The following is a 13063-nucleotide window of genomic DNA, read 5'->3' as shown; positions in this document are numbered from 1 at the left end:
TAAAATGGAACCCATTGGGGCTTCCATTTAGGAGAATAATGACCACCTTTAGTTTGTATAACTGTATTTTAAGCAGCAAACTGGAGAGTAATAAAAGCATGATTAATACCACAAAATATATATAATTCAGACTTCACACTAATTCTGCAGGATCCGTCTGAACTAATTCTATAAGGTAATTAGCCGACTAATCACCTTGCCAAAAAATTCACCCAGAAGTCTGGGTAAGTACAGGGTATAAGAGGGATGGAGAGAAAAATGGTCTCAGCCACAATTCTCAGGAGAAGTAAAAATGAAGACTCCCCTTTGTAAAGCATAGTGCATTTTCTGAGACATCCCTACAGGTATCACAGCAACCTTGAGAGACAGCCGTTGCTTGCCCATTTTGAAGAAAAGAAAAGAGATTCAAGAGGGATGAAATACCATGTTCAAGGTCACTTGATTAATATATGACAGAGCATAGGCTCAAACCAGAGATTTTGTCTCTGAATTCTATGCCGAAATCCCCAGTTTCAAATCGTTATGTACTAGCAGTCATAGAAGAAAGTGATTTTATCAAAAAACAATTGATCAAAAAAGTGATTTCTCAAGTGCCTGCTACGGGCCTGGCACTGTGACGAGTGACTTCTTCATCCCCATCCCTCAGTAGAGTAGAAGATGACCGTGTCTGGGCCACCAACCATTTGCTGCCCCATTACGGACATTCCTGGGCACTGGAAATACCTGGTAAAGTCCAGGCCAAAGAAACAAAACAGCAGCCTGGGAGTGCTTTCAGAGGCCGCCTCTGCTCAGACCGCCCTGTCTCCGACAGAACCACGTGGTTCCAACAAAGGTGCCACGCAAGCCAGAGAGGTTTAAGATGTTAAGGGGATGCCAAAATGAAAGCCCAAATTAAGGACGGGCAGGGCATAGAAAGTGACTTCACTTCTGGGAGCGAAGAGATGGGCTGAGGATGCAGAGCATGCACTGCATGGTACCAGCACTACGTGTGCAAGGATGCACAGGGCAAATAATATCTGCAGAAACCATACAGGGGTATGTGTTCCCATTTTAGTAAAAAATGATATCCCAAGTGGACATAAACATGCCCCTTTTGCATAGGAGGCGAACAAATCCTGATATGGTTTTCCACTTGAAATCTTCTTGGGTTGAAGAAAGAAGGAATGGAGAAGGGGACTACATATCATATTTTCTAGCCCAGCAGCCCATTCCCCATACCACAAGTGAGTAAACATCCACGCAGAATATGCTCAGGCAGTGCCGTGCTGCCCACTTCACTCAGTGCCCTTGGCTCCTACTGAGTGAATGAGAAGGCGACTCTAAAACCAGCCCCTTGTGTTCAGATAGGACTTTGCCCTTTGGAATGAGTCCCTCAGTCACACGTTTGACGATGCAGGCTGCAGCGGTGGCCACCGGGACAAGCCGAGAGTTTTTGTAGCTACCATTGACCCTGTGCTGCCATGCTTGGCGATAAAGGGCTTGAAGCGCATCGCATCTGAGCTGAGTACCACTCCAGCGAGGGAGGCAGTGGGGACCCTTTTGGTACAGACGAGTAAACTCAGGCTACGCACGTTAAAGTAAACCGGTCTAAGGTTATGTACACAGGTAGTGATTGGCAGGGCCAGGACTTCAAAGCCAGGATCCTTGCTAATTCTGCTTCTGGAAGCTTCTCAGGATAGTCACGAGGAGAAGGTGGAAGAGCATAACGATGCTGATGGTTAGCACAGCTAACATATATCAGTGCTTACAACTCATCTGGCAGCATTCTAAGGGTTTTTAAACAACTCATTTAATCTTCTACACATCCTGTGCACGGGTAGTGTATCAGGCCCGACTGGCAGAAATGGAAACTGAGGCACAGAACAATTAAGGAACTTACTCAAATTTCCATGTCCCTGTGAAGTGGAAGAACAGGATTGGAACCCAGGGTTCCAACTCTAGCAGCCTAATTCCACAAGCCACATCGTGCTGTCAAGAGTTCATGTGTTCAGTTGTGGCACCTGAGTTTGGAAATTTTATACCCAAATCCGAATTATTTTTACAAAAATCTAAATCTTTAAATAGCTCATGGATGACTGTTAAGTGTTTTGTGTGGTCTCCACATTTGTGTGAGCAATTAAATAGTGACTCGGTTCCAAGCAGCCCACTGGAAATGTTTGCACATTTAGCTTCCTTGCCTTTGCAGTGAAGGTTGAAACTGGGGAAATGAGTGTCACACGTTCCTCTTAAGCCCAGCTGTGCATGCCCATTCTTTGACGTGCTGCGCCCTCTGCTGGTCTCTTTGCAGAGCTGTAACGATGTGGTTCAGGAGCGATTTGGGCCGGAGCTGAAATACGACATAGCCCTGCGACTGGCCGCCTTGCAAATGTACATCGCCACCGTTACCACCAAGCAAACGCAGAAGATCTCACTCAAATACATCGAGTAAGTGTTAACTCTGGGCACCATTTCGGAGGCAGAGAAGCTGCTTCCTTCATGCCTGAGTGTATTTCTGATCTTTGTCTCGATTTCTAAGCTTGATCTTGTTTGTGGCAGAGCATTTGTTAGCCTGGGGCAAAATATATGGCTATCATGTTCAGTTTTGGGGGCTTCTGTCTTCTATTTCTTAGTTAAGCTATCCCAGAGGATTGTGGTTAAAATCTAAGTCATTTAAAATGAAGCGTACATTTTTAAATTCCGAAGGGGACTTGGTTCTAAATCAAGCATTGGGCCAAGTGCTTTTTAGGCGTTAACCTGTTTAATTTTCAGAGCACCTATATGAGATAAGTAGTATTTGAGCTCCATTTTACAGATGAGCAAACTGAGGCATAGAAACCGGTTAAGTAATTTTGCCCAAGTCACACGGCTATTAACTAGAGGGAGAAGGTTCGAACCCGGGCAGTGTGGCTCCCTTTTAAAAGGGCTACAGCATATGTGATGGGTTGAAATGCCTGTGTTTGAAAAGTTGTCCATGTGACCTGAGATTATCTTTACATGATTAGAAAGCAATCTAAAATGTAACGTGCTCATTTCAAATCTGAAAGGATAGTCTTTGGAATAAAGAACTGTGAAGTTGTGGGAAAAGCTGCTACCCTATTAGACTTTGCTTCATGGATCTCACGTCACTTGGAAGGCGTGGATGCCTCTGAGGACACCGTTTATCAGCATCTTTGGCCCCAGTAGATCCCCTCTTCTTAGATTAAAAAAAACAACAGTTTGTGTTGCCTTTGCTTTAATGCATCTATTTAAGGGTCATCCTTTAAGATAGAACAGTCTTATCACCTGGTCTCTGTGCTTTCGGTTGGCAGGTGATTCTACAGCCTAAAGCAGCCACCACTTACTTAATCCTGGCAATGCTTAATGCTAATGAAAGAAAGAAAACTCATATTTCAAAGTTCAAGGCAGGGCTGAAGCCACAACTCCGTGCAATGCTAAAAGCCTTGGGTTCCTCCCCAACTCCATGCTTCCAAAGAAGCTTCCTATGGGCTGCCTACAAAGCCTTTCTAAATTCCACAATACATGTTGACGCAGCAGGGGGCAGAATGGCTTTTTACTCAACACATGGGGGGGCGTGTTAGAGCTCCAATTTGCTGACCTCTACGCCACTGCTCTTGCAGCTCTCAGCTCAGTTGTTGATACCCAGGAGCAAATCCTTGTGTGCAGCCTGAGACCCTCAAGCCTTCAACCCCTCCCTCTCACAGTCACTTTATTTCCTCTTCCCTTGCTACACACATGCAATCCCAGTACCCTGAGAGAAAAACTCAGCTCACAAAGCCATCTCCCGCTCAAGTGGATGTATTCACACCCTCATACCCTCCCCTTTCTGAAGTTCCTGGGTCCCAGTGAAACTGGCTCCCGTTTGAAAAAGTGGCCTGTGCAATCTGAAATGATTTCCTGACATTAAAATGCATTTCTCGTCCTATTCCCTGTGTCCACCTTTTACCAGGTTGAATATTGTAGACAGAAACCTATCAAGATAACTAATTTAAGAATCTTGCAGAGACCTCGATAATGATAATGTTCTCATTAATTCAGTCACTCGCCCAACAAACGTTAATTGAGCATTTAACATGGTATTCACACTAGGATGGTAGAAAATGCGAATATGTGTAAATTATAATCCTGACCATTGAGGAACTTATTATCTGATTGTAAAGCAAGACATGCAGATATGAAAAGTAATGATGTAAAATAATGATACAAATAGAATAACAAGGTACCTCATCAGGAGTGCCAGATGAGGGGTAGAGACAATAAGGATGAGTGAGAAGGAGGAAGAAAACCTAGTGATCACAAAAAACCACCATCTTTATGAAGAGGTGCATGAATGATCAAGTGAGGAAAGAATGTCTGCCCATTCTTCTTTGCAAAGGGCATGGGGAAGGAGAAATAACCAGATTCTTCTTGAAAGTCTTTAAGACTATATGGAAGACACTGGTTGGCACATGACCAACCACGATAGATCTTCTAGAATTCCAAATATGGAACTTTCTTAGGAATAGAGTTGTAGTCATTGCTAGGGTTCTCGGAAAAATACATCAACCTGGTCACATTTGTTGGTTTGCTCCTATGACTGATGTTTCCATCTCCCCATCAGGGCCAGACATACTTCAGGTTGGTACCTCAACTTGTCTCTATGCTAGCAGCACCACTGCTCCCAAACCTTTGTTCTGGAAATGTTAATGACTGGGAGAAAAGGGGACTGTGTGTGCTGAGAGAACCGATAAGGGAACGGGAGAGGGCAGAATGAATTGGGGGCATGAAGAAGGTACTTCCATTCCCCTAGGAACAAAGGGATGGAGAGAAATGGGTGTCACAAAAACAAACTCAAATACTTGATTGAATTCTGAGATTCAGAGGTCGGTTGGACAAATAGAGTGTCTCTTCAGTTCCCATTGGTCCCCGGCGCCTTCTTAGCATTCTTTCTGGAGAACAAGGAATATGTTTCTTTTTCATTCCAACATTTGTATTAATGATCAAATGGTATCTTTTCAGGGTGCAAATTAAAAGTTCCCTAATTGGGGGCCTGCCTTACCAAGAGTTCATTTGTTCCAGCAAACATCAGAGTGCCATTTTGTCTTAGATAACCAATCATCACAAGAATGTGAAATTAAAGATATGCTCTTTATTGCAGGAAAGAATGGGGATTAGAGACGTTTCTTCCTTCTGCTGTGCTGCAAAGCATGAAGGAGAAGAACATAAAGAAAGCACTCTCGCACCTTGTCAAAGCAAATCAAAACTTGGTACCACCGGGTAAAAAGGTATCGCATTTGCATCTTAATAGAATATAGAGTTTAAAGAAAAAGACTTGTGTGCATTTTTTTAAATGTTTAAAATTAGCCCGTGGATAAAATACTTAGCACCATATTTTCTGATGCAGTAACACATATAGCTTTTTTTTTTAAACAATTGACATGTTTTTACGACTCATGAAAAATATTCTTATGGAAACCTCTTTCTGCCAAGCTACAGACTCCTTATTGTAACAGCTCTCTCTGCTCATATGTGCGTGCAGAACTTTGTATAGTCTCTAAGACCTTATGATTAGAGGATAGAATTGAAAGATAAGTCTTTGTTTCCATCAAGCTCTTGCTTACCACACAGACCAGTTTAAATGCACAGCAACCAGCAAAGGGTCCCAGCAGATTAGATGCCACATGAATTCAACTAAGGTTTCTCAGCCTCGGCACCATTGACACTTGGGACCGATCATTCCTTGTGGTGGGGGCTGTCCTGTGCATTGTAGGAGGCTTAGCAGCAGCTTCTCTGGCCTCTGCCTACTCAATGCCAGGAGCAACTCCGCCGCCCCTCCATTTAGACAATCAAAAATGTCTCCAGACAATGCCAGATGTCCTCTGGGGGGCAAAATTATCCCCGGTTGACAGCCACTGAATTAAATAATACTTTTTGGGAGAAGATAAAATTATTTCTTTCACTCACCATCATTAGTGTTAAAATCTCCTCTTTTTTATTTGTTCTTTTATTAAGTAAGAGAAACCCAAAGGACATTTTAAAATTCACTGCTGATCAGAGTAGAGAAGTATGGTTTATAGGTAATAAAAATCAAAAGGTTTCAAGAACCAGAAAGAGAAAGAGCCTTAAAATACTATCCCTATCGAATGGGATGCAGTCTGACAACCCAAGAACATTTTCCAATAGATATGCACCATAGAATGACTCTCATACAAATCGCAGTCTATGCAGGCAATTCCTTGGTCTTAGTATCAGATGTTAAGTCTTCTTTACCAGCTAAGGCACACAATGCAGTTCTCATCCCATGGATTATTTTTTAAAGTATATAGTCAAGTTCCCTACACCATCAGCAACCTTTGCATCCGCTTCCCAGATTCACGGGGCTGATGCCTCCACCACCAAGAGCCCCTGGCTTGCTTGGAGAAAGGTGGGTAGGAACTCATGGGCCAAGAATTTTTAAATTTCCCTTCTCATTTGCCCATAGGCTATTTTCTTTTAAGTGACACGATGTGATTTTGTTCATAACTGGACTGCTGGTCCTGTAATAATATGGATAACTGCTTTAAGATCTACCTGTCTACCTTCTATCACTGTCCTTCTAGAAAGGTCGATTTTTTCTAGCCAAGAGTGAATTGCTTTCAGATCGATTTGCAAACTGCTTTCATTTTTGAAAGAAGAAGGATGGATGAATGGCCCTAAATAGCAATGACATAAAGCGCAGTACATTTAGGTTCAGGTAACAAATGCGTTGGCCCTTCATGGGCGCTTGAAAACAGAGCTTTATAGTCAAGACTACACCTTGTTGGAAATTTTCACCCCAATAAGCATCCTAGCTCAGTCACTGTGGAATATGGACATTTTTTTAAATGATGTGGGGACCTACATTTGTAAGTTTTAAAGACAAATTGTATTTGGATAGAATTTCACTTGTCAGTCATTTGTGAAGTTCAATAGATTCTTAGAGTCAAATTCATAAAGCAGGGATTAATATAGCAAGTTCAAACATTTCCACAAAGGTTGGAGCTCAGAAAGTTCATTTTCCCCTGAACTCTCACAAAGACTTGAAGAAACTTAAGAGGGAAAGTGTCAGATGGTGTTAACAGGCTGCACGTGGATTGCAGATGTCAGTGTTCAAAAGCGAGCCCACAAACTCTGCATACAGGAGAGTCTCCCCTGCTCCGGAAGAATGTGTGCCAAAGCTGCCTTTGTCTCTAAGTGCAGTGGAAAAGCCCCTTGAAATCTCCCAATGAGCAAATCTTTCAATGGAACATTTTCTCTTTTGGGTTTTGGTTGTTGGGTGTCCTGGCTGAGTATATCCATACCTTTCCCCACAAAGAAATATGATTTTAATCTCACTGTCATGTTGTAGCCCTTCCTTGGGAAACCAAGTCGATAGCGGTTTACTTTTATTCCTAATGCAGGGTCCATGTCAGGGCCCACCCTGTCCACACTGAACTGATCCTCCTAGCTTGTGCTTGCTTGCAGCTGGTCTCCAGCCCCGTGGCACCCAATGGAGTTAACACCTGAGGTTTCTTTTCTCTCCTCAGCTCTCTGCACTACAAGCCAAGGTCCATTATCTCAAGTTCCTCAGTGACCTCCGACTGTACGGGGGCCGTGTGTTCAAGGCAACGTTAGTGGTAATTTCTTTCTCTTTTTCTTCTTTTTTTTTGCTTTTGCTTAGAAGCCATGGAGGCCTCTAAAAATGTCACTGCAGAGGCCATTTTGAATGAGCTGCCTCTGATGTCAAAAGCAAATCAGCTGTGAATCTTTTTAGGCCCTCATTTCTAGTCTACTTCACTCAATCAGAAAACGGCAGAAGAAATGTTAAACTAGATAATGCCCTTGCAGAATGCCCTAGAAAAAGAAATGTAAAGAACCAAGAGAATCAAAGGACTCTATCAGTGGCCTCCCTTGAACTCATGGAGCCAGAATTTACTTTCACGTTTAAAAATAATAAAAATAAAAATCTCTCCTAAAAGCCTCTTATGGCTAACCATCCTGGGCTATGATAACCTGTACTTTCTACATTAGTCATAATTTATCAGAGCCTATGCAGGCAGATTCCTGGTTCTGCAAACCCTTATCCTAATTGAATGATTTAGTATAATATAAATGAAAGATTTTGTAAAGAAAATCTAATCTTATAAAAACAGGCTCTCTGGTTCAGCTTTGCATGGTGCTTCATAGGTCTCGTGTTTTTATATCTTGTCAACGTCCCTTTCTCAGCAGGCGGAGAAGCGCTCGGAAGTGACTCTCCTGGTCGGGCCCCGGTATGGCATAAGCCACGTCATAAACACCAAAACCAATCTGGTGGCTCTTCTAGCTGACTTCAGCCATGTCAACAGGATCGAAATGTTTACCGAAGAGGAGAGCTTGGTGAGGGTGGAGCTCCACGTGCTCGATGTCAAGGTGAGTCTTCCGGGTGGGAAGCCTGACCCTGGTTTGAACAGCTAGATCCTGCCAGCGCTGCTGATGCTCAGAGGGCAGGCAAGCATCACCATGTGCCAAGTGTCCCAGGCACAACGTGGCACTGGGCAAAATCCCCCCAACTCAGGCCCGAGTGTGATTTGGGGACAAGTTGCTAGACTTGTCTGGGCTTGGTTTCTCCAACTCTACACAGGAATGTAAGCTAGATCATTTCTCAGGTCCCTCTGCCTCTAGAAGACAGGAATCTAACTTTTGGAATATAGGGATCTTATATAATACAGAGTCAGGGAGATTTTTTCCAAAACAGCTTCCTTTGGAATTCCCATTCCCTTTTGTTGAACTGGTCCTTATGTGTTTATTCTTCAGGAAAAAGCTGTGAATTGCTATTTGTGCTGTAGCAATTGGTACTGACTGAACAGCTGGCCCTTAGTGATACAAATGTCATGGGCGCTCTACTGAAAACAAGTATCTGAGATTGTCCACAAAGGTCAAAACTCTCCTCCCAAAGCAGAACTTGACTGGAGATGATCAGGTTCCCTTTTTTTCCCTACTAACAATAGATGAGTCATTGGATTTTTGCTATGTTAATGTAGGCTAATGCATCTACAGAAAAAAGGCATTGGTCAGGAGGGCTGCTCTGAGAAAAGACAGGGAGGGATCATCCCACGCCCACCACAGGGGAGTGAGAATTGTGGATGAAGATTAGCAAAAACTACTGGAATGATTTTCTAGAAAGCAAATCAGAAAGCACCAGCAGGCTCTGCAGTGGGATGAGATGATCAGGGACGAGAGAGAATGACACTCAGAAATGTTGACAGTAGTCGATAGCATTTCATGGGTTGAATCCAATGGGGCCTCCAGTTGACTTCAGAGCAAACTGACAGTGGGGGAATAGGCTTGGCGCACCTCCCCTAATTCAGGTTCAAGGTGCTTAAAGCAATAGCCCCATTGTGGGAAAAGGGCAGAAGAAAGGGTGGGTTGGATCCAGTCATTACAGCCCTGATAACAGGGATAATCTGTCCCAAACAGAAAGATGGTGAGACCTGATTGATGATTTCCTGCTGAGATGTATAGACCTTGGGGTGGCACCACCACTGTGCGTGTGGCATTGGAGAGGGTTGGCCACTGAGGAAGGAAAAGGCCGGTCGACAAGCAGTACAGGGACTTCCGATGGAAAGTCACGTTCCACCAGATGGGGGGATCAAACCTGGCCAGTGTTCTTACCCCTTGGAAAGAAAGCAAGAGGCCTGTAGTCTCATCTCGCCATGCCCCCGCACCCCTTTTTTTTTTTTCTCTTATTTCTCACATTCACTTTTTTTCAGCAACAGCACACCAGCCACTCCATCCTTCCTAATTGCTTCCAGCAAACACTTACTTCCCCATATGCCCAAGACCCATATCCAATTATATAGTGATTTCAATGCCTCCAGAAAAGTTTTAGTAAGGCCTTTTCTCAATTTCCATCTCTGTTTTACCCTCCTGTGAATTTACAACTTATTTTAGAAGCATCTTCTTCTTGGACCACTTTGACACTTTCATTTAGTCATAGCAACAATTTCCACTTGATTTTTACTTCCCTTCAACACTAATTCTCACTGTGAACCCCAAACCTCATCTTCCAGTGATTTTCAGATTGTGGAGTCACATCTGATAACTGACTCCTTACCTGTCACTTCTTTTAAATGTTAATTATTTGGGGACAAACCAATGTTTGCTTAATTCCAGTATGACTTGCAAGAGATTCAAAATGTCCAGGCTTTCAAAATTTTGGAGACTAGATGTTTGGAGACAAAATTAGGAGACTAAGTGTTTTTCCAGTAAGGTTGGCTGTGTTATGCCTGACTTTTTGCCTCCATTTGGGGCCCTCATCTGCAGTGTTTGCCCTGTAATTACTTTATATTTAATAAGCATAAATGTAGCCATTGCATTTGGGGGAAGTATTAAGGATGGATGGTTTTAACCAAAGCATCCTCTTTTGTGTAGCCCATCACGCTCCTGATGGAATCATCAGATGCCATGAACTTGGCCTGCTTGACAGCTGGATACTATAGGCTACTTGTGGACTCCAGGAGGTCAATATTTAACATGGCCAACAAGAAAAATGCAGGAACCCAGGAAACAGGTATTTTCTTCCTAAACCAATGAAACACTGACCACTCTCCCACACCCCACCTGAAAACAATAACAAAGATGCTTCTTGAAAAGTTAAAATTGCATCACAAAAATATCTAATGCCCAAATTTAACACAAAAGCTTTCAAATACTTCTCCCAATACCCTGATTTTTTTTTTTTAATGAAAATGCTGACTTGCCGTCACACTTTACATTTCGCTCTGAACATGTCTGCTTAGAGTGGTGGTGGTTATTATTGCGAAGGAAGGAAGCATCAGTCTTTATGGCTGAGTTTTTATTGCCTCCCTCTTAAAGAGGTCAGAATGCAGAGGCCTGAGGATGGAATGCCTAATAAATAGGAGCTGTGAGCATCTATTTGAGGGCTGGTCTCTCCTTATGGTGTCACAGCCTTAGACAGCTGTGAGCCTTGGAGCTCCAGCCAGCAGCAGGACTTGGCTATTACCTAGCACTCGGGATGGGACAGGAGGTTGTGGGGAGGGGGCGGTTGGTGGCAGGCTCTAGAAAGGACTGCCTCCAACCCAGCAGCCATCTTGCCTTTGCAGCAGGAGCTTCAAGAAAGACAACAGCTAATTCGCTTCAGCCACTCGACAGGACAGAACTGCCCCCAAAGAAAGGACAAAGAGGGCCATAAACATTGACTGAGAGTTGATTTGGGGAGGGGGAGGATTCTAATTGGTTTTAGTGTTTTTGTTTTGTTTCCTTTAGTGTTTGGGCATTTTCTTCTATCTGCAGTACGCACTAAGTATATGTGGCTGATGAGCAACAGAGAGGAGGGAAGTTTTATTCAACCCAAGAGCCACTGATCCATGAAAAAATTATAATTGGGGCCCCATAGATTTTTTTAAAGAAAGGGAAATTCTTAAGAACAAGTCTCATTGTCTTTGTTTCTGAGAGAAAAGGAGGGAAGGAAAAAGAAGGGAAGGAAAGTTCCTCACTTTTAAACTTAGTAGGGAACAAACCTTTATTACATAAATACATTGTAATATACACATACACACAGCTTTATTATGATGGCTGGTTAAGTGTATGTGATTACAGTCATAGGAAAAAGGGTAGTGAGTGAGAAGAGGGCTGGACAAGGCATATGAGAACTTTCAAGTCATATATATTGAAGCTTTAATCCAGTCCCTGACACTAACTATCTTTGGATCTTATGGTGTGTGATGTTTTAATTACTCTAAGCTTGGGTTTCCTCATTTGTAAAATTGGAATTAAAAACCTAGCTTGCAAAGTACGGGTTAGAAAACCATCTATGTACAGCACTCCCATTAATTATGGACAATTAATAATGAAAAAAAAACAGTGGTAGGAAGAATCAAGAATGATGGTGGTAGAAACACAGAAAGGAAAGGAAGACAGAAAGACCCCAGCGAAACAAATGACTAAAAAATCAAGAAAGGGAAGGGGAAAAGGGAGGTAGTGAGTGTGCACTAGATTTAGGGGCCAGAATTTTTATGACCCCATGTCTCTATTGAGCTCAGAGATTTCAAACAATTTAGCACTGACCTTTAAAATTCCAAAGAGCAGCTCAGCAATTTAACATAATCTTTTCTCATTGGAAAACCAGTTTTTAGCTGGTATTCAAATTATAGTGTTTATCTTGAAAATAAAATCTTCTCCCTAAAGGCTTTTAAAATTGTACAGATGTGTGAAAAAAAAATAAAGCCTGCCATTTTAAAAATGGTTATAGTAATAAGGGACCTTTGTTCTGTCCAATTGATAATAACCCACAATGTAATGTTTGATGAAACTTCAAGAGGCAAAAATTTAGTTTTAGAAAGTATTATAACCATGGGGAAAGAATGGAATTTTGACCTCTTAGTAAATTTCTCTCAGTTCTACATTGAGAATGAGGGTGAGGGCACATGTACCAAATACCTCTCTCCACTGGGGGGAGAGGGGAAGGGAGGGAGGGAGGGAGGGCAGGCAGGAGAGGGGGTAGGGGTGACAAGGGAGGGAGATGGAATGCTCCAAAAAAGAAGCTGATAGACTTAAGCTGAGCGAGATTTAGCATCTGCTATTGACTGAAAGTACTGGCCTCTCTTCAGGAACTCCCCAAAGATCTCCTGAGACCCAACAGTTATAGCAAATAAAGGCTGGTTGGGGCAGGCCATCTCTAGTCACTCTCTCTTCCCACCCTGCTCTGTGGGAGAATGGGCCCGGTTATAGATCCCAGCTCCCAGCCCACATCCTTCCATGTCTCCAAAATCATCCCAGGAAGTCAAATGAGAGAAGCATTGTATCCCTCCACTTGGATGCTAAAACTGATCATGCATTTTCTTCTTGTCTCAAATTGATCATAGCTTTAGTCAAGATCTCATAATAAGGAACAGTCAGCTTCCATTTGTTTCTATCTTGAGAATTAACCTTCAAGCACTTTCAAAACCCTGTTCTCACATATTTATGTGTCTCCAGGCTTTAGGAAGGTCTGAGTAAGTTTCCACCACTTTGCTTGTAGCCTGCTGACCTGTTCAGTTTCCTTGATCTAAAGTAGGAATGTGCAAACTGGTTTGTGGGCCAGATTCTACTTTTGTGAATAGAGTTTTTTTGG

General features: G+C 42.7%; 1 protein-coding gene across 1 annotated transcript in view; it reads left to right on the top strand.

Annotated features, from left to right (window-relative positions):
* The window catches only part of FRMPD4 (FERM and PDZ domain containing 4), a 91027-nt gene that overhangs the window by 68730 nt on the left and 9234 nt on the right, over positions 1–13063 (top strand). Inside the window, exons 8-12 of the mRNA XM_077145398.1 lie at positions 2288–2424; positions 5114–5240; positions 7500–7589; positions 8179–8361; positions 10363–10501. Coding sequence (XP_077001513.1) covers positions 2288–2424; positions 5114–5240; positions 7500–7589; positions 8179–8361; positions 10363–10501 — 676 coding nt within the window. The remainder of the gene's footprint in view (positions 1–2287; positions 2425–5113; positions 5241–7499; positions 7590–8178; positions 8362–10362; positions 10502–13063) is intronic.

Source organism: Tamandua tetradactyla, chromosome X, assembly GCF_023851605.1.
Source record: "Tamandua tetradactyla isolate mTamTet1 chromosome X, mTamTet1.pri, whole genome shotgun sequence".
Lineage (NCBI taxonomy): Eukaryota > Metazoa > Chordata > Mammalia > Pilosa > Myrmecophagidae > Tamandua > Tamandua tetradactyla.
Note: the sequence above shows the minus strand (reverse complement) of the source record. Positions and strands in the feature narration are given on the sequence as shown.